Here is a 25,444-nt window from a genome sequence, read left to right on the forward strand (position 1 = left end):
CTTCAAGTAAAGGGAGAGCTGATCCCCCTAATATCTATGCTCTGATAGGCTCATACAAAGCCTTAAAGCCCACAAGAAATCTAGTCACATCAAGCTATTCACGTTGCTTTTATTGGATCTGGACATCTGATGTTAAAGGGTGATACACATTTAGCTCATTGCGGATGTTCCTCAAACTTGCATAATACTCCTCTAAGCTTTGACTTCCTTGCTTCAAATTGAAGTACTCTTGATATAACTGATACACCCTAGTTGTGTTGTCTTGTCCAGAGTACAACTTTTTTGCATGATCCCAGATCTCTTTAACTGTATCTAGGAACATGAAGTTCACACTAATCTTTGGTTCCATGCTGTTCCAAAGCCATGTCATTATCTGTACATCATCTTGTTCCCAATCACTCAACCCAGGAGAATTAGAGGAAGGTTTCTCCTCCCTCACATGTTTTACTTTCCTCTTGGCCTTCAAGAACACCTCCACAGATTTTGCCCACGGTACATAGTTCTCACCATTCAACTTGATGGATGTCATTTGAACACTTATATAATCTGAAGAAAGCATGATGTTGGTTTTGTTGTCATTCCCACCTACGGAAGAGGCCATCTCCATTATTTCACCTTCAAGTATACAACACAACCACACACTCTTTCACACGGCTTATCTCACTTATAGCACCACCAACCCCAGCTTTAAATACACATTACACACCACACACTAAGGCTGAAATCACTCGGTCTTCACATCCAACACCTGGGCTGCACACTGCAAAACCATTCACCACCATACACTAAGACTGAAATCACTCAATCTTCACATCAAACACTTGGGCTGCACACTGCAGAACTGATTACACACAAGGTCTAAGACACAACCACCACCACCACCAATCACCACGACACAACCACCACCAATCTACTGTTGTTGTGAACTTCAGCAGTCGACAACTCTTCTTTCAGCATACATATGAAGAGAAATGCAGAGGAATACGACTGAAATGCATATCAGTCACACCGAGCATCACCACAACCAACTTTTGAAGCAACAAGAAAACATTCACAGTCCCTTACTTGGACAAACAACAAAAGTGTTCATACCTATCCACATTCAGCCCTCTTCGATACTGAATAGAGGGTTTAGTAAACCACTTCAACGACCACCACAGTAACGACTGGAGGCATTCTCACCTCCAGACCCACAAAACGACAGCTCCTTTTCAGCCCCTTATCGAATCTCCACTCAGGTCAATCGAGAAAGAAGAAGACGACTGTGAAAGCTGGCGACGAACCCAGAAAGAGAACGGTAACAAGAAAGAAATAAGGATACAACCTTACAGCTCTGATACCATGTGAATAAACCCTAGTTGATTCTAGGTCAAAGTAGAGAAGAAGGAAGAAGAAAGAAAAGAGAAAGAAGGAGAAGAATGTTCGGCCAGACTAAAAGAGAGAATGTGAAAAGAAACTCTCCTAACCGACCCACTTGGATTAAACTCAGATACAATAGACCTTTCACTTCCAAGAAGATAAACCAGAATGACCAAAATACCCCTGACTCGAGCACTCTAACAGGAACAAATGTTGATTCTTCCTCACTACAAAACTCTAGGACAAGTTTTTTGAACCATGGGAGAATGACACAAATATCGAAGCAAGGAAGGAATCCATGGAGAATTAAATCAGTTTTCCTTTTCCAATTCTTATACCAATTTCAGAATTTTTGTGTTAAAAGGATATTGATATTTTTGTGTTTTTTAAATTTATTTTTCTAGTTGTAGCAGACTTAAGGATAAGGTTTTAAGTCTTCTAGAGTTTTATTGTTATTAATAAATCAAAATTACTATTTATGGTTACTTTTAGACTTACTATTTATTTTTCTAGTTGTAGCAGACATGGGTTCAAGTCTGAGAGCGGTCACTTTGTGCAAAAAAAAAAAAAAACAATGGTTAGGACCTTATCCAGTCCACCCCTTCCGAGAACCCAGATATCTGGGACCAACATCAGGTAATGACTTTTTTTGGTTTCTTTAAATTAAGTTAGTTTTAGTAGGATTAGTAAAGTGATTTGATGAAATAAACTTTTGGTTGTAAATTCTGGTTGCTGCCAATAATTTTTATCTTTTTTTTTCTCCATGGGATGACACAAATAAACTCTTGCTCCTTCTTTGGTGTACACAAACTGTTTATTTGCCTCTCCATCTCTATTCTTCATTGTTTATTATCCAAATCTCCTTTTTATCACCCCACAAAGCCCACCACCATATTCAAAATTTGTAGGACCTCTATCTTGTCCTACATTAAGAGTTTATAGAGATTTGAGCTTGTTAAGGAATCTTGCAAACCAAATCAGTGTTCTTCAAGACTCTTTCATATACATTTTGTTTACACCCATCATTGGCAGGATGAAGCAGACTTAACATGTGATGAAAGAAACAAATCTTGTTTCATATATCAAATTACCAACTCAATAGAACGAGATTTGAACTTATTACATGGTTGCAGGAAAGATGTAGAGGTGTTCCCATCATCTAGAAAAAATTAAAAAAAAAAAAGTACAGCGCCTCTAGAAAGAACTAGTATTCATTACATTCCATGAGTGATATCTTTACCTGCTTCAATTAACTGCTTTTGTTGTTTGAAGTGTCTATGACCACCCAAAAACATAGTCAAGAATATAAACTAGCACCAGAGATATAGGATAGAGCACATATGCCACAAAAAACATCCATAAGGGGTAGGTGGTACGGAAGCTGGCAACAAGACCCATTATGATACAAACAATAAGGATGATAAGTACTTCAGATGTGAAATCCCATATCAAGTGCCTCACATAAACAAGCGCTAATAAGACAGCCAAACAAAGGAGGTTATTCATGGTTACTGCTCCATAGATCTGCATCAAATTACAGAGAGAGAATTTGTATTCAAAACTTCAAAAAGAGGGAGGGCTGCACATCAAAGGATGTCAGCATTTAGCAATATCCTCACATTCTGCGGTTTAGAAACTTGCAAATTTTCTTATGAATTTAAAGGGCTTTAATTTGTGGAATAAGATAGCATTACATGAACACTTTTAAAACGGGTCTCATATGTCCATTTCAGACCCAAGTGACCAGGTCAGTGTTTTAAAAATGTATAATGCTTATGCCTTGAGGCTCATGTTTGAAAGTACAAGACACATTCCTCACATCTTTAAATGCCTTGTGTGTGTGTGTGTGTGTGTGTATATACATATTGATGTATATATGTATGTACATATATGTATAGAGTTGGTGTGTTTAGACTTATGGTAATTATTAGAAGAGTTTGCTTTCTACTTGCTTTTTATTCCTTTTCACTATTATTATCCTCTTGTTTTAAGTCAGTAGGTGGTGACATTGAGGTTTAGAGGTTTCTTCTTCCAAAGCCCAATCTCTCCCAGAGAAAAGGCATTTGCATGGTTAGTGTCCGTGTAAAGCAAATACACAGGGAGAGAGGCTATAAAATGGCAAATAAATGTGTCATGTTTGGCATGAATGAGGAGAATGTGAAGCATCTCAAGCTTGGAACTATGTCAACATCTTTCTTCTCAATGTCTATGAAAAGCTAGTTCAGCCTATAGCATCTTCAAGATATATTGCCAAAATATCCAACTATGTCTGATACTGATAATCTAAGATCTTTTGGAGTATCATCTCCTTTGCAGTGTGTTGGAGCACTAAGAAGGGAAGTAACTGGAGAAACTTTGACAAGGCAAGTCCCTTAAAGTGTATATGTAAAGACAAGGTATCTCTTATTATTGATTAGATTTTGGTATTTCCTGGTTTTGAGGATATGGATAGGATTTCCTTTGGGAGGGATACTTGGACAGTTTTGGAACTCAAGGATATTGGACATACTTTTATAAAGAAACTTATCCTCATATCCAAATGATATCTTTTGAACACAATATACCAACGTGTCGTGTCACCAAAGGAGCTGAGGACTCCAAGGGTTTTTCCCAAATCACTTGTAAACTGCACAAGAACTAAGGGGTATAACCAAATGAATGAATTCCCAACTCTAAAGGCTTGTTTAATTATATTGAGGCAAACTATATGCAATTACAAATATTATTATAAATATGCCCTTAAAAAGTACAGAAGGCAGAACAAACTATTGGGCTATATACAAGCCCTCTGCCCACACCCTATATTCTATCTATCTCTTTTTGGCTTTTTGCTAACCTGAAAAAGTAAAAGAAAACAAAACAAAAAGTGAGGAAGAAGAGAGGAGAACAATAAAAGAAAAGGTGGGAAGCAAGGAGGAAGAAGAAAAGGGAGAACAGAAAGGAGAAGTCAAACTAGAATCACTTTACTATCAACCCAATATGTAACGGAGTGGAGCAAGAAGTTATCCTCACCTCCTCGTGTGAAGAAGGGTTGGCGTGTGACAGTCAACTTGCAGAAGCATCGACCAATTGGGGAAAAACTCCATTAATGAACTCTTTGACAGGTCAAAGGTGTCGGAATTTGAAAAGTCAGGAAGGAACGCTCAAAAAGGATTTTGAAAAGGCAAATTTTGAACAACCCATTTTCAATCGATACTACCCAGGGCTGGGCTGGGTAGTATCGATTTAAGCCCAAGTTATAAGAGTGGTGGGCCCAAGACCAGGACTCATTTAGGTAAAAGAACCCATGGACCGGTGAGGTTTGAGTTGAAGAGGTTGGAGACGGGCCCAGATAGTCTCTCTACAATGCATGTGACCAGCTTAAGTAGTGGTGCTTCAGCAAACCAACTTTATGGTCTATCTTCTTCTCATCAAGATGAACCTGGTGAAAGGAAAATAGAAAGGCTTTGTTTCAGGAAAAACAAGACGCATCTACAGTTGAGATCTAGGAAGCCTTCATTAGGTAGGATCTCCAATGGCTCTGAGCCCGCAATTGAAGATTCTCTACAAAAGCTCAAGGTCGTTGTCAAGGTGTGTGAGGCAAGTGCTCCTATGGAGACCGAAGAGGAGGGATCTCACATGAATGTCGATTTGCATATTAGTAAGAAGGATTTTTGCTATAGGAAAAGGAAAGCTGATAAGAGAAAGTTGTTAGGTCCTTTCAAACCAAAGTTGAAAAGAAATGAAGGAACAAGGAAGGTCTCAACTAAGGATAGAAAAAGAAATGAAAAGAGATGGATCTGGGTGACTGCTTTTGACAAAAATGGCAAGAAGATGATCATTAGTGGTTTAGGGGCGACGCTCAACAACTCTCCATTATCTCATATCAATGGTGGGCCTAATAAGATTAGGGAATCATCCGAGCCTAGGGGAATACAACGTCTACAAAGACCAATTATGATTACGAAATTCAAGTTTCATTGTGTCCAAAGAGTTTAGTCTCCGTTGTAGCAAAGAAGTCGGAAGGGGAGAAGGAGACGGGTGTCAACACCCGATTTTTGCTCAGTCCGCAGCCCAAACCCCCAATTTACCCCGAACACTTGATCAAACTATTTTGATCTCTCCGAAACACCAAAAAACCCAAAGAACCCGAATTTCAACCCAAAAGCCCTCCGATTCACCATTAAATCTGCTAGGTACCAATACGATGGCCCCGATTAACCCTCATTTACAACTTGGCCCTTAGATTAGACACCACCATCAAACTCCAAGCATACTAAAACACCTACCCGTGAAATTTAAACCCTGGATTCCTCCATTTACCCTTCCATCAAACCAAGATTCCCTTTCGAGCCCCCTCATTAGCCTGAAGCACCCACAACCCAGATCTCCTTGACCATAACACCTCTGAGCCAATCAAACCATTCAATTAAACCCTAGGCACATCAAACATCTACCTATAAAGTTTCAATCCAAGATTCCTCTGTTTCCCCCTTCATAAAACCAAGATTCCATTTTAAACATAATATGCTCCCCATTTCCAATTCTCCACTTGATTCATTCACATATTTCTTTATTTTTTTCTTTTCTTCTTCTTCATTTTGGTAGATTTGTTTTCAGCCTAGAGCTTGAACAAAGCTACATCAATAAAATGTCACACAACCCTATTCTGTCTCACACTTTTTTTCTTTTTCCTTTTTTTGTTTTTTGAAGACATTAAGTGGACCAAAGAGGCCAAGACACCAACTGTTGGTTGTAGCTTCAGCCTTCAAATTCAACTCTTTAAGTAACATCAATCAGTCTATATTCTATCTAACTTGTCTTCTTTTGATAAATGATTTATTGATTTTGTTTTTTGAAGGCATTTCTTTTCACCCAGCTGTACTTTATTTCCATGTCCTTAGTCACGCCTCCACGTTTTAAAACATTGGTTTTGAGTAAGTGACCTTTGCTTGGTCACATATTTCTTTTTCCGTTTCAGCCCACATAAAGTTCTGGTTAACAAAGGTTAACATGGATGTTGTTGTAACATGTGGCGGCCTAGTAGGGGCATTTCTGGCTTTTACTATGTTATTTGTTATAAGCTGTCGCCCCAAATATAAATACTAACTCAGGCGCCGCCAGCCACATATTGAATAGAATTCTTTTTGTTCTTCTCTCTTTTTCCTCTCTTCCTCCTCTTTTTCTCTCTTTCAGTACTGTCGAACTATATGGTATCAGAGCGCTGATCTGGGCACAACCTTCTCAGATCGTGTCTTTTTTTTCAATTGAAATTTTTTATTGGAAGAGGAGGTGAAGACTCCATCGTGTTTTTTTTTTATTGGGTGCAACCTTCGGTCTTCGTTTTTTTTTTTCTTTCTTCTCTCTTGGTCGCTGTACCAAGAAGTTTGTGGTGGCAGCCGAATGCAGTAAGGGTTTTCTCTAGTTTTGTGGTGGTAGCCAAATGCAGTAAGGAGTTTTTTCATAGGCTTGTCATGGCAGCCGAATGCAGTAAGGAGCTTTTTCTAAGGTTTCTCTATGGACTGTAGATCGTGGAAGCCAGGTATGTACTATTACATTCATATGTAAGTATATGACCACTGTGAATGTCACAGTTTTAAGGTTTAGGGGCTGGTAGTCTCCTCTTATAAGCTGAAGTCTTTCGGCTAGGTTTATTGACCTACAGTCCGGCTGAACCTATATTAGGAGCCTTCTTAGATTTCAGAAGTACAAACCTTCTATCTCAGTTTGATTTTTTGAAAAACCAGCAGTAAAGTTTTTGAGGAAAATGGCTACTGAGGATTCAGCAACCTCCGGTATTACTTCCCATCAAGGAAACCTAAATGGGGGAATGGATAGCATGAATTTCTCTATGTCTATTACCCCCTTTGATGGTCTAAATTATCTGGAATGGTTCAAAGGCATCAAACTGTATCACAACTGAGGGGAATGTTGGTTACATAAGTGGAAAAATAAAAGAACCAAAGTCTGGTACTGCTGAACATGACCGATGGGATCAAGAAAACAGCATGGTTATGTCATGGTTGTTAGGTTCCATGCTGCCTCATGTAAAGAAAAATTTCATATGGGCTGACACAGCTTGTGAAATTTGGGAACAAGCCAAGGCAACCTATTCTAAACAGAGGCACTTTGCCAAGATTTATCAGCTTCAAGCAGGATCATCTACTTGTAAGCAAGGCGACCGTAGCCTATCTACATATTATTCAGCCCTTACATCCGTCTGGAAGGAACTGGACTATTATCAGACTATTGAGTGGAAGAATGATGAGGATGCACAAGCCTACAAAAAACTTGTCTCCCAACAGCGGGTTTTTGCTTTTTTGCATGGGCTGAATCTGGCTTATGAGCCTCTTCGGATGCAGATTTTAGGAAATATGGAACTTCCTTCAGTTTAGGAAGTATATGCCCTAGTCCAATCTAAAGAGAGAAGGAAAAATCTCATGAATGTTTTTGAGGGGGAGCAACCTATTGCCCTGGCTGCAAGAGGGGGTAACATTGGAGTGAAAAAGGGGGAATCAAGGAAAGGTGAGGACAAGGAAAAATTGTGGTGTACTCACTGCCAAAAGCCTAGACAAACTCGAGAAACCTATTGGGGGGAGTTAGTAGGGAAGCCCAAGTGGGCAACCAAGAATCAAGACACTTCAAAGAAGCCTCCTCAGAAGAAATTCACTTCTGCACATCTAGCCGTATAAGATTACCAACAAAATAATCAGACTACTATTTTTTCCCAAGAGAATCCTAGTGGTTCTGATCCCAAGGAAGACATCATCAACTCCTTCAGAGATCATTTGGAACTGTATGGTAGGACTATCGGGCAGATGGATAGGTCGGTTCCTACCCCTTCTACTTTGCTTCTACATCAAGTAAAGGTGCTTCTACATTTCATGTGTGTACCTTTGCTCTTGAGTCACCTTAGATCATTGACTCGGGCATCAAACCATATGACTGGTCAAGGATCTGTTCCTGATGGCTTTGTTTTACCCCATGCCCTTCATGTTCCCAAACTTCCTATTAATTTGTTATCTATAAGCATTATTACTCAATCCTTAAACTGTAGTGTATTAATCTTGGGGAGGATGATTGGTAAAGAAAATATGGTTGATGGCTTTTACATCTTGGAGAATAAAGCTAGTCCTGCAACATCGGCTTCTGTAAGTCTTACGAGTTAGTCTACAAAAAGTCAATTGTGGTTGTAGCATAATCACCTTGGTTATTTGTCCTTTAAGTCTTTGAAAGTTATGCTCCCTAAATTGTTCAAGTCTGTGTCTATCACTAGTTTACATTGTCAAACATGTTAGTTGAGTAAGCATTGTAGAACAACTTTTCAATCAAATAATAAAAAATCTACTTTGTCTTTCCATGTTGTCTTTTTTGATGTTTGGGGCCCTATAAACATACCTACTGTGGGTGGGTACAAGTACTTTCTCAGCTTTATTGATGATTATTCAAGATACACCTAGATATATCCTATGCATTCGAGAGAAGAAGTACCCAAGATTGTGCAAGACTTTCATCGCATGGTTTTCACTCAATTTCATGTTGAAGTTCAAATTTTCCAATCGGATAATACGAAGAAATATTTCCATCATGACTTAGTTGAGTTTTTCTCCCCTCATGGATCTCTTCATAGAAGCTCGTATGCCAGAACACCACAACAAAATGGCGTTACTAAAAGGAAGAATCGACATCTTCTTGAAGTTGCTCGTAGTATGATGCTTCACATGCATGTTCCAAAACGTTTTTGGGTTGATGTTGTGATGGCCGCACCTTATGTTATTAATTGTATGCCATCACGCCTCCTACAATACAAGGCCCCACATCAACTTCTGTTCCCTCAATCCCCTTTATTTTCCATTCCCCTACGTGTGTTTGGTTGTAAGTGTTTTGTTCATAATCTCTCCAAACCGGGGTAAATTTGATCCTAAATCTATTCCATGTGTTTTCTTGGATTATCCATCTTCCTAGAAGGGATACAAATGCTTCAATCCTGTCACACATAAGTACTTTGTATCGATGGATGTCCTTTTTTGAATTTGAATCCTTCTTCCAAGCCTCTCCTTAGGGGGAGAACAGTGTGAAGAAGGAGAGGCAAGCTCCTCAAATTCCTTTTCCCTTCATTCCTGACTCCTCTCCATTCCGTGTCTTCTTGAGGCACCATAAGGGACAGCTGAATTCAAAGGCTGTGGAGCAGCTTGAGACTATACATCCAACACCATCTGACTCCTTGAAGGAAAACCCAAGTACCCTTGTCCCCTTTGACATTACTAAACCTATTGCTATTGATGATTCTACTAACGACCTTGATGTCCCAATTGCTCATAGGAAAGGGGTTCGATCATGTACTACTAAGCATCCTATTGCTCAGTTCTTGTCCTATGAAAACATTGCACCCTCATTTCGTGCCTTTTTTACGGCCATTAATTGTCTACATTCCCAAAAGTGTTGCAGAAGCCTTATCTATACCTGAATGGACATATGCAATGAAGGAAGAAATTGGTGCTCTACACAAAAACAACACCTGGGAATTGGTGACTCTTCCTGAAGGCAAGGAGCCAGTGGGGTGCAAGTGGGTATTTACAGTAAAACATAGAGCAGATGGGTCGGTTGAGAGGTATAAGGCCAGGTTAGTTGCAAAAGGGTATACTCAAGTGTATGGGGTCAATTATGCAAAAACATTTGCCCCGGATGCTAAAATGAACACTATTCGGATTATACTATCCTTGGCTGTTAACTTTGATTGGGAACTCCACCAACTGGACATCAAAAATGCGTTCTTGAATGGAGATCTGGAAGAAGTTTACATGATTCAGCCTCCTGGGTTTGTAGCACAAGGGTGTGAAGGGAAAGTATGCAAACTAAAAAAAATCTTTATATGGTTTGAAACAATCCCCAAGGGCCTAGTTCAGCAGATTTCGCTTGGCTCTTCAATAAATTGGGTTCAAGTAGTGCCAATCTGACCATACCCTGTTTGTCAAAAGAAACTAGAAGAATGTTGTGGTATTGATTGTCTATGTTGATGACATTGTGATTACAGGGAATTGGGACTGAGATTCAAAAGGTTAAAGAATCCCTTGTGTTAACTAGAGAACAACAGCAAAAGAGGAAAAAGAAGAGAAGAAAACAAGTCTGAGAATAGGCAGTGATAGTGTTCTCAGCCGACCCTAGAAGCTAACTTATATATTCACAATAATAGATTACACAAAAGGACTAGAATGCCCCTGATTAGTGATGGGACACCTAGGCATAATAAAGAAAGATAAAACAGGATTAGGCCCAATAACTAAAGGCCCATAATAAACTAAGAAACTTAAACATAAAAGGTAAACTAAGCCCACAAACACTTAACCACTCGAACCAACACTCCCCCTCAAGCTAAGCATAGATATCAGTCATGTTTAACTTGCCAAGTACGGCTAAGAACTTCATTGAAGATAGTCCTTTTGTCAAAATATCTGCAACCTGCATCTCAGAAGGAGTATAAGGAATGCAAAATTCACCCGAGACAATCCTCTCTCTAACAAAGTGTCGGTCAATCTCAATATGCTTAGTCCTATCATGTTGCACTAGGCTATTTGCAATATTGATGGTAGCCTTGTTGTCACAATACAGCTTGAGAGGATACTCAACTTTTGTCCTGAGTTCACCAAGGAGGGTCCTAAGCCACAACAGTTCAGCAACACCATGAGCCATAGTCCAATATTCAGCTTCTACACTTGATCTAGCAACCACATTTTGCTTTTTACTTCACTATGTAACCAAATTCCCTCCAACAAATGTGCAAAATCCAGAAGTAGACTTCCTATCTCCAACAGAACCAGCCCAATCTGCATCAGTATACGCCTCAATTTCAACTTTATTGTGCCTTTTGAACAAAATTCCTTTTCCCAAGCATGTCTTCAAATACCTGAGGATCCTTTCCACTGCTTTCATATGAGGAATATTTGGAGAGTGCACGAGTTGACTAACAACATGCACAGCATAAGCAATATCAGATCAAGAGATAGATATATCAATTTTCCTACCAACTTTTGATATCTTTCTTTATCAGGGTAGTCCTCTCCAACCGATTCCTGTAGACAATGATTCTGCTCTATTGGAGTATCTATAGGTCTACACCCCATCATACTTGTCTCCTCCAGGAGATCAAGGACATACTTCCTTTGACATATATAAATGCCCTCTTGTGACCTTACAACCTCAATTCCAAGGAAGTATCTTAGATGGCCTAAATCTTTGATCTCAGATTCAGATGCCAAGAATTCCTTCAATCTTTTTATCTCTTATGGATCATCTCCGATAATCACCATATCATCCACATAGACAATAAGTGTTGTAAGTCTGCTATCCTATTTCCTTATGAACAAGGTATGATTTGCACCACTCTGAGTGTATCCCACTTTCTTCATGGCCCCACAAAGCCTTTCAAACCAAGCTCGAGGGGATTGCTTAAGGCCATATAATGCTTTCCTTAGTCTACATACTTTCCCATCAAAATTATAACCAGGTGGAGGATTCATGAATACCTCCTCATGTAGATCACCATTCAGGAAAGCGTTCTTCATGTCCAACTGATGTAGCTCCAATGAGAAGTTTGCAACTAATGACAATAGAACCCGGATTGTGTTAAGCTTTGCAACTGGAGCAAAGGTCTCCTTGTAGTCAATCCCTTCCTTCTGAGTAAACCCCTTCGTCACTAACCTGGCCTTATATCTTTCAATGGACCCATCCTCCTTATGCTTCACAGTGAACACCCACTTACATCCCACAATGCTCTTCCCTTCTAGTAGATCCACTAATTCCCAAGTCCTAACATTCATTAAGGCTTTCATTTCTTCATTCATAGCCTCTCTCCATCTTGAGTTAGACACTGCCTCTGAGTACCTAGCAGGGACATGAATAGAAGAAAGAGCAAACACAAAGGAATAATAAAGAAGAGATAGACATGAATAAGAAACATATTCAACAATGGGGTGTCGGGTAGTACAAAAACGGGTAGGCATACGAAGAGTAATGGGAAGATCCAAATCAGAAGTATGAGTGATAGGATTACTTGGAATCATTAAGACAAATTGATCCGAGTCCGATTGGTTGTTGCCATAAGTTGGAGGACCTTTTTCTCTTCTTCTGTAGGGAATTCTCATATCTCTTTACTGCCTATTAGTGTTATCAATCACATCCTCAACATCAGGAGCGATAGCAGGTTCAGTAGAAGTCCCACTGGAATCACCTAGATAGTCAGGAGCAGTAACAGGGTCAATGGGAGTCTCACTAGATTCACCTAAGCTACTAAAAACAGGAGGATCAGGAGGAGAAGATGGAAGACCCGAGGCTGAAAGAGGCACAAAAAAAGATGGAGAATAATCCTCTTCCATCCCACTAGTCTCCCCCTGAAGAGGATTCCTAGAAGACTAAAAATAGGACTGAGACTTGAAAAACACCGCGTCCTTGGTGGCATATTTTTTCTTGGTAACTAGATCATAGCACTTATCGCCTTTCTATGTAGGAGAGTACCCTAGAAAGACCCCTTTAGTAGCCCTTGGATCCAACTTAGTCTTCTTAGGATCCTTAACATGAATGAAACACACACAACCAAAGACTCTAGGAGGAAGGGAAAAATCTAGAAGGTTAAGACAAAGAACAGAGAAAGGAGTTCTCGTACCCAACACCCTAGATGGGATCCAATTTATCAGATACAATGTTGTAAGCACTGCTTAAGACCAACAGTGCTTGGGAACCTTGTGCTAGGGAGTTTTTATCCTCCCATTCATGGAATTCTCTCTTACGGGCTTCAGAAGCCCTATCACCCGGACGTTCCAGGGAAGGAGACTTGACTACCTTGTCCAGTTTTTCAGATATTAAAACCAGCATTAGGTTACGGTACCAGTCGGCATAGTTTGGGCCCTTAAGCTTGTTGTCGTCAAGAAGCTTTGCAAATTGTCCGTTTGCCATTTTCTGATAAAACAGCAAATATCAGTCCACAACCTTATTTGATTCATGTTCAAGTCATAGATATGGATTTTAATCTATGTTTCATTCCCATTTTTTCATCTCTGAGTTTTCCCTCCTACTCAGGGACGGAGACAGCGACTTGTCTCTGAAAATGTGGGAAACCACATAGGGTGCATGGAGCCAACTGTTTCAGCTGCAAAACCCCACCACCTTTCTGTGAATGATCACATCCACTCATCATATGAGTTTTTCCTTTGACCTCTGCTAGACAAGGTTCAGAGCCGTTTTCAGGTAAACATTTTTGTCCAATGAGTGCTTACGTCATATTCGTGAACGCTAAGGTACCGTGAGAGAGTTCCCATTTTCTGGTGAAGCCCCTCCCACATCGGTCTATGACGCCCCTATCATCTTATGAAACACTTAGACAAGTCCAACAGCAAATGGATAACCCATTTTCTGGTGCATTTTCTCATTACTGAATGACCCATCCTCATGCTAATGATGGAAGGCCTTTAGAGAGTTCATCATATGAATCTCCCTGTCACATGCACTCATATTTACTAGAGGGAACAAGAATTACGCCCTAGTTTATTTTAGGTCAAACTAGAATGGCTCCCACTGACTTTCATAAAGCTAGATTTCGGTGGGCCTAAATCGGCTAGGGTTCCGCACGTAACCTCTTCAGGAGGTGTGGGGCCCACCATTGAGGGAGGTCATCAAATGACCAGTAGGGACACCATGGCAATGATGTGCACTCAACCATGGTGTGCGCAAGAGCCACTATCGAATCTGCATGGGCCAAGCACTTATGGTCCATGAACGTAGCACATCACACATCCATACATCACATGCAAGGAGGAATTGATCCAATCAATTAATTATCTGTAATAGCCCATTTGAAGCCCATTTTAATTCATAATATTAACAGTTAACATCATCTAGGTATATGGGCTGAATCAGGGTTACCCAGTTCGGCCCATATAGCTTGTTCCTTTAAAGTGGGCTTTTGGCAGTTTTAACAATTTAAAATTGGGCCTTACAAGTTGGGCCGAATTAACCATTTAATTAAACATCAATCCTTAGGCCCATTTGTGGGAAAATTAGGGCCGACTTTTAGCCTTGAATAAACCCTAGATTCGGTCCAAACAATTTGAACCAATCTTGGTTCGAATGGGTCTAGGATTTGATCTTTAATTAAATCTTTAATTCAATAAAATAATCTGAAATTAAAGAACTGATAAAAAAAACAAGAATCAGTTAATCCAGGGCTGTCCGTACAATCCATCCTGCAAAACAGAGGTTAGATCACAGAATGCAGTTTCATAAACTGCAAATCGCAGGTAGCGAATGTCCCATCTGCGAAATCTCCTTCCTTGCGCCGCCATCTTCGATCCAAAAATTAAATTAAATAGAAAACCTAATTTCTATTATAATTACATCAGATCGAATACCTAATACATTGAGTCTAAAAATAAAAAAAAAATTATTTACAGACCAAATGTAATGAATAAATCAAGAAACTACAAATCTTGCAGGTTCCCTGCGTAAACCAAGAATTCGATCTCCTCTTGTACAAACAGCCCATAAATCAAGAAAATCATAAAGAACTATTCTAAACAATAATCAGATTTATATAAAATTAATTTCAGATTATTCGCCCAATAATTTTGGGAATAAATTTCCCAAAACCCATATCTGCGCAAATCGGGTAGAACACCTTCTGCCCATTTGCGCAGGTTCAAATCTGAATTAAATTGATTCAAGATTTGAACCATAGCTCTGATACCACTGAAGGGATGGGATATCCATCTCATGGACGCCCAAATCTTGCGGAATGGATAGAGCAAATTTCAAAAATTTCTCCCATCTTTGCAGGGAATCGAATTCCCTATTTCAGAAAACATATTTTCAATGATCAATCTTGAATCAAGAACCAAATCAGATCTGAACCAAAAGAAGTAAGAGGGAGGATATACCTGATACAGAGAATCAATATCTCCCAATGGAGGTGTTCACGCCCAATGAAGGATCCAAAATCTGCTCCCACTGAAAATGGCGCAGTGCAGGATGGAGCAGAATCAGCAATGTTCTTCCAAAAGAACTTGACCCTTCGCAAGAATCAACTAGATGGCTTGCGAGTACAGCTCCAACCAATCTTTTCCCCAAAAGATTGGAATCAAGATCAGATCTTGATTTCTCCCAAGAACTGGAGATCGAACTAAAGGCAATGGCGGCGGCAGGAAGGAGGCGGCAGGAGAGAATTCGCAGGGTGTAGAAAAAATCTCTTTCTATGATTTTTCTTAGCTCTAAAGAAAATCAGATGTGATATGTTTCTTAGGCTGCCGCCCCCTTCTTTTGTTAACCTAAAAGATCAACTCCTAATCCAATTAAGAGCTGCTTATCCAAATCATATTTGGATAAGATCTCTCTTTAGGTGATAGGGATAAACCCTTATCTTATTTGCATATTAGATTAGCTTTCTCCTAATCTCATTAGGAGGTTTTTAAATCTGAATCACATTCAGATCTGGACTCTCTGAGTGGATAGGGTCTTAACCCTATCCTATCTGCTAATCTATCTCAGAATTCGCCCCATATAATTGACTGATCAAATCAGTCCAGTTCGAAATGGGCTTAAGGCCCATTTAAGGTTATGTACTCAATTAGCCTTCCAAACTACTGCCCAGTTGGGCTTCCTTGTATGGTGTGGGACCCAAACATTGATCTACACATCAGTCACATGGGTTCGGCCCAGCCTTTGTTACAAGGCCTGGCCGAATACACTGTTATGGACAGTGCACCCCCTGAATCCCATTTTATGGGCTCTATGGGCCCAACACTTGCCCTAAGTGGTCCCTGGGCCAAGCCACCTTGTAACACCCAGGGACTGTGGGCAGATGCAAGATTAGCCCATCAGGTATTATCCTCAATGGTCTTACACTTAACCTCTCAGCCCATAATGATCATACACTGCCCGACAAGAAAGGACCTCTCCCTCGACTACAAGGAACAGTGTTGCACTCTCTACTTATATGGATCCCGAGAATTAAAACCTTTTGCAAACATTTTAGAAACCATAATATATACTTTTATATTTCATATAAAATATACTTTGCAAAAACAAATCTCAACAGTTGAAATCGGCTACCGGCAGTCTTGGTTTCCATCAGAGAGAGTGCATCCCCGATCATTACCTTTGTCCGACAAAGGGGCTGATCCTTTCACTATGATCACCCACTCAGATGAATTCTCGAATTGTCCCAACATACCCAGGTTTTGACCCTTGCTAAGGATCTCACTGATTGGTACATCAAAGACAGCCAAATTCGACATCTAGTGTAGTATCATAATCGAGTCTAGGGATTAGGTGTAACTTTCCAGTTTTGCCCATCTATCTCCAAGGTCCAGGGCAATACTGGAAATGTGGTCCGGTTCAAAGGTTCTATTAATCCTACACTGTATGTGCCTAGGGTCTCACCCTAGTAGCTGAGACAGGCCACCCCAACCGACTTGGTGGCACTACAGTGTCAGCCTTGTCAGAATAGGTCTCTCCAGACCGATCCACTGGCTGTGAACATTCTAAACTAACACGAGTCTCATTAAGTGTCCAGTTTAAGGGTATTACACAGAAACATACTAAGGGAACATGAATCAAATATGTACTTTTATTCATTTACAATAAATTCATAAAGTACATCATTCTTGATTGAAGCTAAGGGCATACAAAACTATCTAACAGCTCCCACTTGCACTTAGGTCCAATCAGGTACTAGCCGGAGTCCCATGCTTTCCACGTGTTTCTCAAACACTTTCTGTGATAGTGGCTTCATCAATGGGTCTGCTACATTTTTGTTGATGCTACCTTCTGAATCAGGATGTCCCCTCTACCAACAATCTCCCGCAGTACGTGGTACTTCCTCTCGATGTGCTTCGACTTTGAGTGGGCTCGTGGCTCCTTAGCTTGAGCAATGGCTCAACAATAGAATGGGTGATGTGTTGGATGGAACTACTCCCAACTCATGAACGAACTTCTTCATCCACACGGCTTCTTTGGCAGCCTCACTTGCGGCAATGTATTCGGCCTCGGTTGTGGAGTCTGCTGTGGACCCCTGTTTGCTGGAAACAGCACACGATCCTATCGTGAAAACATATCCAGATGTACACTTTCTATCATCCGGATCCGACTGGAAATCCACATCTGTAAACCCTTGGATCTGTAGTGAACTACCATCGAATACCAGACAAAACTCTTTTGTCCTACGAATGTACTTTAGTATGCATTTCACAGCAGTCCAATGCTCCTGCCCTGGGTTGGCCTGGAATCTGCTTACTACACTCACTGCCTGGGCGATGTCAGGACGAGTGCATAGCATGGCATACATGATACTCCCTACGGCTGAGGCATAGGGAACGTCTTTCATGCTCTTGATCTCCTCAGAGGTCTTTGGAGACATCTTCTTGGAGAGATTTGACTCCATGCCTGAAAGGAACATTTCCTTTCTTGGAGTTTTCCATGCTATATCTCTTAACTATTTTGTCAATATAAGCAGATTGGGATAATCCTATTATCCGCTTTGATCTATCTCTATAGAGTCGAAGACCCAGTATATATGAGGCTTCTCCAAGGTCTTTCATGGAGAATTGCTGTGATAGCCATACTTTTATCGTAGTTAACATTCTTACATCATTCCCAATGAGTAGAATGTCATCTACATACAGAACCAAAAACGTAACCTTGTCACCACTGATCTTTCTGTAAACACAGGATTCATCCGGGTTTTGCTCAAAATCAAACCTTTTGACCGTAGAGTCAAATCGGATGTTCCAACTTCTAGAAGCTTGCTTCAATCCATATATGGATCTATTCAACTTACAGACCATGTGTTCCTGACCCGCAGCTACAAAACCTTGCGGTTGCTGCATATAGATATCTTCAGTAAGATCTCCATTCAGGAACGCAGTTTTGACATCCATCTGTCAAATCTCATAGTCATAGTAAGCTGCTACAGCTAGCAGGATCCTAATGGATTTAAGTATAGCCACGAGCGAAAAGGTTTCCTCATAATCGATGCCTTCTTTCTGAGTGTATCCTTTTGCCACCAGACGAGCTTTGTAGGTCTCAACCCTGCCATCGGGACCCTTCTTCCTGTTGTAGATCCATTTGCAACCAATTGCTTTTACCTCGGAGGGCGAATCCACTAGAGTCCAGACTCCATTGGTCTCCATTGAGTTCATCTCAGCTCTCATGGCATCTACCCATTTAAGGGAGTCTGTCCAATATAGCTTCCGTATATGTTACGGGATCCTCTTCACTAGTCAAGGTTTCGACCAGGTAACTATCCTGATCGTAACTAAAACGGACCGGTGGCCTGGACACCCGGGTAGATCTTCTAGGTTGGTCACTACCTGGAACTTGTGGGACACCTCCCACTACATCTGAGCTCTCCTCATCAAGAACAATTTCCTGACGCAGATTGTCCAAGATGTAGTCATTTTCCAAGAATAGTGCATTCCGACTACAGAACACCTTCTGCTCACTTGGATCATAGAATAGGTAGCCCACTGAGCCCTTTGAGTAGCCTACGAATAGGCAACGGCTGGTCTTGAATTCTAATTTATCCAGATTCGTTCTTTTAACGTGAACCGGACAACCCCAAATCTTCAAGTGTCGTACACTTGGTTTCTTTCCGGTCCAAAGCTCATAAGGAGTCTTAGGAACCGATTTGGTTGGAACCCGGTTTAGCACGTAGAACGCATTCTTTAATGCATATCCCCAAAAGGATGTGGGTAACTCTGAATGGGTGAGAAGTGACCAGACCATATCCAATAAGGTCCTATTCCTCCTCTCTGAAACACCGTTAAGTTGTGATGTAGCAGGAGGAGCCAACTGTGATACTATCCCATTGTCCTTTAAGTAGTCCATGAATTCGTCAGAGAGATACTCGCCACCTCGATCTGATCGAAGGGCCTTAATTTCTCTCCCTAACTGTTTCTCAACCTCTTGCCTGAACTCTTTGAACTTTTTAAAAGATTCAGACTTGTGTCTCATTAGGTATACGTAACCATATCGTGAAAAATCATCAGTGAATGTAATGAAATACACGTGTTGGTTACGGGAACTAACACTCAGGGGACCACATACATCAGTATGTATAAGGTCAAGCGTACTTGTACATCTTTCAGGCTTATCGTTAAATGGCCTCTTTGTCATCTTACCACTCATCTGAGGCTTCTTGTCTTTCCTTAATGCAGCTGGTTTCAGATGAGGATAAAGAATCCAGCAAGTCTCTTTCAAATGTCTGTCACCTCTACAATGAGAGCACTTAAGATGCCTCTTGTCTGAATATTTGTCCCCTTTTGGGTTGAAAAAATCAAGGCTGAATGCTCAACAAGTTGTACTTGGGTGTCAACTTGCATTTTTTTCCTTCTAACCTCTTCATTCCTTACAAGATAGTAAACATGATGTAAATCTGGAATTTCATCCCTTCCCAAAATTTGGGATCTTATGCTTTCTTATATGGGATCTAGGCCATCCAAAAACTTAAAAGCTCTACCTTCTTCAATTTGTTTATCATGCCTCTCCTTATCTCTTGTATTTTCCCAATCAAGTACAAGATGATGGTCAAGTTCTTCCCATAGTCCTAGAGTTGCAAAGTAGGTTGCAACAGACATATCTCCTTGTCTCAATGCAACAATATATTGGGTTAGCCTATAAATTCTTGCATTGTTCTTTCTCTGTCCATAGGTTTTAGACACCTTCTCCCAAATCTTAGAGGTAGTAGGGAAGTGCTGAACAGTCCTAGCCATTCTTGGAGTCATTGAGGCAAGCAGCCAGGATATAACAATAGCATTTTCCTTATGCCAAATTGAGTATTCAACATCATCCTCTTTGGCTGAAACAGACCATTCTCTGAAGTTGTATTCATCTAATAACACACTGGTGATCTGCAAGCTATGCAGATTTGGGTTTTCTAGGTTTGAAGACCTTCCACCAATCTTATTGTCTTTAGAAGACACTTCGCCTAATGTTGAGGACATTCCTTTTCTTATAGAAACCACAGCTGAAATCTCAACGCAAGGAACTAGATTTCAGACTTACCGGAGCTGTTACAAGGCTTAAGAAACACCCTCTATGACTGCACTGAAGCACTTCTGGGCTAAAAGACAACACCACTTGTGGCGGAGTAAATTCTGGATTGTGAACAACACCACCTTTATACTGAAACCAGCACCCCTTCTGGACTGAAACCAGCACTCCTTCTGGACTAAAACCAGCACCCCTTCTGACTGATAACACCACTTCTGGACTGAAACCAGCACCCCTTCTAGAGGTCGAAGATAACACCACTCACGACTGATAACACCACTTCTAGACTAAAACCAGCATCCCTTCTGGAGGTCGAACCTGGACTTGACCACCCCTACGGTCTATTCAATCACCCAGACACGAACTAGGACTGTCTACTCAGTCCTTCCACCTAGATCTGTTCTATACAGATCTCTCTAGCAGTCGAATGGCTATTCACTACTACAGAACCACTAGTGGGGCATAAGTTTCTGAGAAAAAACTTCCCTTGGGCCCTACAGCCAAGAGAAACCCTAGATACAGACCTTGCTGTTGCCTACTGTCAGTCCTAGGGTTTCTTCACTGTAGCAGAAATAAGAGAGAATGAAAAGAGATTAGAGAAGAGGAAAAAAAGAAAAAGGAAGCAAGTTGTAACAAGTCAGGCCAAATGGTGCTTTGATACCATGTTAGTTGGAGAACAGCAGTAGAAGAGGAAGAAGAAGAGAAGAGAACAGGTCTGAGAATGGGTGGCAATAGTGTTCTCAGCCAACCCTAGAAAGCTAACTTATATATTCACAATAATAGATTACACAAAAGGACTAGAATGCCCCTGATTAGTGATGGGACACCTAGGAATAATAAAGAAAGATAAAACAAGATTAGGCCCAATAACTAAAGGCCCATAATAAACTAAGAAACGTAAACATAAAAGGTAAACTAAGCCCACAAACACTTAACCACTCGAACCAACACCTTGCTATGCAGTTTGAGGTGAAAGATCTGGGACAACTACATTATTTCCTTGGTATTGAGGTTGCCCGCTCAAAAAAGGGCATCTTCATTTCCCAAAGGAAGTATGTCCTAGATCTCTTACAGGACACGGGAAAGTTAAGAGCAAAGCCTGTAGATTCCCCTATTGAGGAAAACCATCGGCTTGGTGATTGTATTGGAGAACTAGTGATAGATGTCAAGAAGTTTCAAAGATTGGTAGGAAGACTTCTCTACCTATCAATGACTCGACTAGATATAGCTTATGTTGTTGGTGTCCTTAGTCAGTTTATGCATGCACCAACATCCTCCCATTTAGAGGCAAATGAGAGAGTACTTAGATATCTAAAGAAATATCCAAGAACTGGGTTACTTTTCAAGAAACAAGGTCATATGAAAGTGGAAGTCTACACAGATGCAGATTGGGCTGGAGCAGTTGATGATAGGAAATCAACTAATGGATATTGTACCTTTGTTGGTGGAAACTTGGTCACTTAGAGAAGCAAAAAACAAAGTGCAGTGGCCAGATCCAGTGCTGAGGCCGAGTATAAGGCCCTGGCACATGGAGTTGCTGAAGTACTTTGGGTAAAAACTTTGATTGGAGAGTTGGGACTCTCTGCTGATGGACAAATGTCTCTCTATTGTGACAATAAGGCAGCTATTAATATTGTAGCCAATGCAGTTCTTCATGACAAGACCAAGCATATTGAAGTTGACAAGCATTTCATAAGGGAAAAACTTGAAAAGGGGGAAATTTGTACTCCTTACATTAGTTCCAAGGAACAACTACCTGATGTCCTTACAAAGGGTCTTCACTATTTGCGACATTATGAATTGTGTGACAAGTTGGGCATGATTAACATATATGCTCCAACTTGAGGGGGAGTGTGGTAACATGCAACGGCCTAGTAGGGGCATTTCTAGCTTTTCCTATGTCATTTGTTATAAGTTGTTTTCCTAAGTATAAATACTAACTTAGGCGTCGCCAGCCACATATTGAATAGAATTCTTTTTCTTCTTCTCTCTTTCTCCTTTCTTCCTCCTTTTCTCTCTCTTTCAGTACTGTCAAACTACAGATGTCTGTAGAGAAGATGGGCCGAATGCTCATAGACTGTCATTTCATGTTATGTTATGTTTCTCTCTGTTGTGGGCCTTATTCTGGGCCCATACTCTGTAATGTTATGTTTTTGTATTTTCCTGCCTACTCAAGGGCCTCTCTATAATTTGTCAAAGATTAACTTATTAATAAGATGTTTAGAGTGTTAGAGAGTGGTTATGTTCGAACCTCTTATTCTCTAACACTCATTGCCACCAGCTCTCTCTTCTCTTCCTCTCTTGTTTGTTTATTTTCTGGTTTGCATCTAATCTCAAACAGTTCCATACATCAAGTGGACTGTTTTTCAACTTGGTATCAGAGCGGGCCATTGCTTGGCGTGTCCCTCATGTGGTTCTAGTTCAGCCAACTGCATGAAGAGGTTCTAGGGCTGAAAGTTTACAGTCATCCGCCTGGTTCTTGGAGGTTATTGGAGGGTGCCCAAGTTTCTATACACTTGGAAAAGGGTTCGGTGACCAGGAACAATCAGAGAGCAAGTTGTTTGGCCTGATTTGAAATCAGAGAAAAAGAATTTCGAAGTTATCTCAGAGAACAAGTGTTCGGCCTGGTTTGTAGTTCAAACCAGAGACTCTCTTACTATAAGTTTTTTCTCAGTCCTTTGCTGGGTTATTTTTTGTTGTTTGGGAAGACTATTAAAGCATTCAAAGCCCACCTCCATTCGGCCCATCTTCTCTACAATGTCAAAAGCCAAGACATAATCAAGCAGTTCTCTCGGTCCCATTTGTCATATTCAGCAGTGCCAGCTCTAGGTTCTTTCACTTTTCCATTTATATATCCAGCTTTACCCCTGGCTGTAATGTACAGCTGCATCTCCTTGGACCATCTCAAGTAGTTTCTACCATCTAAGGGAGTAATAGACATTGGGAAGTTTGTTGTATCATGGCCATTGTACAAACCACTCTGATTTGAAGTGGTTCCTGAAGTTGCAAAATCTTCATAAGCCATAAGTAATCACTTATCAATGATCACTAATTCTGTTCTTAAGCCAACACACAGAGGACAGCAGCCCTTTGAAGAGTAATTTTTTCCCTTTTTTATGAATCAAAAAGAAGTTGCAGAAAGTACAGCACTTGTTGTTACACACATTAATAGGTCTATCAGACCTCACCGAGGCTAGTACAGTCCACACAAAGCATCAATAGAGCTGCTGTAGTACTTCATTAAACTGAACCAGGTCATTCATGACCTACAGAGGTTCAACATTCACACAGTTCTGGATCTACAGATCCACAAACAAATAGGGTTCAGACCACCCTTATATCATTCGGCCAAGGCAAACCACTGTCTGTTCTTGGTAACCAGACCAAGAACTAAAGAAAAGAAAGGACTTAGTTCTTGTTCTTGTTCAGTTCGAGTAGGTTTCTGGAGATTCCAATCCCAGAACAATAAGAAAACAGGAAAAAACAACCACCGACCTCTTAGGAAAATTCAAAGCACCATTCATTGATTTCTGGTATTAGTTCTGTTCAGTTCTGATCAAACTGTGTAAGAAAGGAAGCAGTCAAAGTGTTTTCAGTGCAGGTTCGACCAGGTTTGTTCCATTCTCAGTCCAGTGAAGAGGGGAGGAAGCTTCGGCCAGAAAAGGAAAGGTTTTACAGAGCCCTACCCTGCTCTGATACCATGATTTCAGAGAAGAGGAAGGAAGAAGAGAGGGAGAAGAAATAAAGACAAAGAAGTGAATCTATGCAAATAAAAAGCATAGAGATACAAGTTATGCCTTGGAATGAAATAAAGACAAAGAAGCTATAAATAACGCAATTATGAGTCTCATAAAGAGCTCAATTGTGGCTAAGTATGAAATACTTACAGCATGCTTAACACATGCAAGTTTGATGGAAACAGGTGCTTCTACGATGGTCCTCCTAACCAGAATGAATTATCAAACTAAGGCGACAATAATATGCACAAAGTGATAGTAAAATAACTTACCAGATAAGCTCAATCCTTTTGTATCTTGTAAATCTACTGCAGTTGAGTCCTCAATATCACATTTCCCAACAATAATACAAGATCCCCAAAGTGACGTCAGAAGCATGACAGTTGACCCAGCCAGCAAGCCCATTCCAACCAAAACCTGACTCTGAGCAGTTTCTCTACTTCCAGAGAGTCCAGAAACTGTGGTACAGAAGAAAGCAATTAGATGCAATCTATAGAACTAAGAATAAAAGACAAATGTGAAAACCTTGCAATTTATGAGATATGGTTCATGATTTTTTTTTTTTGATAAATGAGGAGAATTTTTATATTGTATTAAATTATTAAAAAGGAGACTGGAAAGCCTCAACTGTACAAAAAGTGTGACTATCAGTATTCCCGAAAAGAGACTGTGTATCAATCCTTTACATTTTGGTCAAAAATAATGGAAGCCCAATAACTCCTGAATCTACCAGCTTGAACATTGGAAAACGACTTCAAAGCCCATTCCCATCGAATAAGGTTCCATTCTATCTTTCTATCCTTAACATCAAAGATTCTTCTGTTCCTCTCCACACCAGCCAACAGATAGAAAAAGGAGTGGAATTCCACAAAAAAACTTCCCCTTATCTGAAAAGCCACCAACTCTCCAACACCAACAGGATAGGAGATCAGATAAACATGGACCCACTGCCTCTTGAAAAGCCAAAGAAAATGATACCAGATCTGAAATGATAAAGAGCATAAGAACAGTAAGTAACTAGCAGATTCAGGAGCCTCCCTGCAAAGGCAACAGATACTGCCTAAATCCAAGCCGTGTCTCAAGAGGTTATCCGTGAACTGAATCTTCCCCAGTCAGCAGCCCAAAGCATTAATCCAAGAGTTTTTTTAAGTCAAATCTTATGTCCAAATCCTTTTCTGCAGAAATCTTATGATTTTTGTTTGAACCCTATAATTTGACTCATGAATCTTGTAATTTATACAATTCATGTAATTCAAATTAATTCAATTAAGACTTAATTCACTATTTTGGCATTCCATGTTTCCTTTAAGTTTTTTCAAGAGAAACTTGTTTTA

At 40.3% G+C, this 25,444-nt stretch overlaps 1 protein-coding gene across 1 annotated transcript in view; it reads right to left on the reverse strand.

Annotated features, from left to right (window-relative positions):
• Positions 1 to 2,411: 2,411 nt before the first annotated feature.
• LOC104612097 (sodium/calcium exchanger NCL-like) overlaps positions 2,412 to 25,444 on the reverse strand; it is a 30,089-nt gene continuing 7,056 nt past the window's right edge. Inside the window, exons 2-3 of the mRNA XM_010279415.2 lie at positions 24,383 to 24,568; positions 2,412 to 2,883 (exon numbers count right to left, since the gene is read on the reverse strand). Coding sequence (XP_010277717.1) covers positions 2,858 to 2,883; positions 24,383 to 24,568 — 212 coding nt within the window. The 3' untranslated portion in view covers positions 2,412 to 2,857. The remainder of the gene's footprint in view (positions 2,884 to 24,382; positions 24,569 to 25,444) is intronic.

This window comes from Nelumbo nucifera, chromosome 1, assembly GCF_055504915.1.
Source record: "Nelumbo nucifera cultivar China Antique chromosome 1, China Antique-T2T, whole genome shotgun sequence".
NCBI classification, from domain to species: Eukaryota; Viridiplantae; Streptophyta; class Magnoliopsida; order Proteales; family Nelumbonaceae; genus Nelumbo; species Nelumbo nucifera.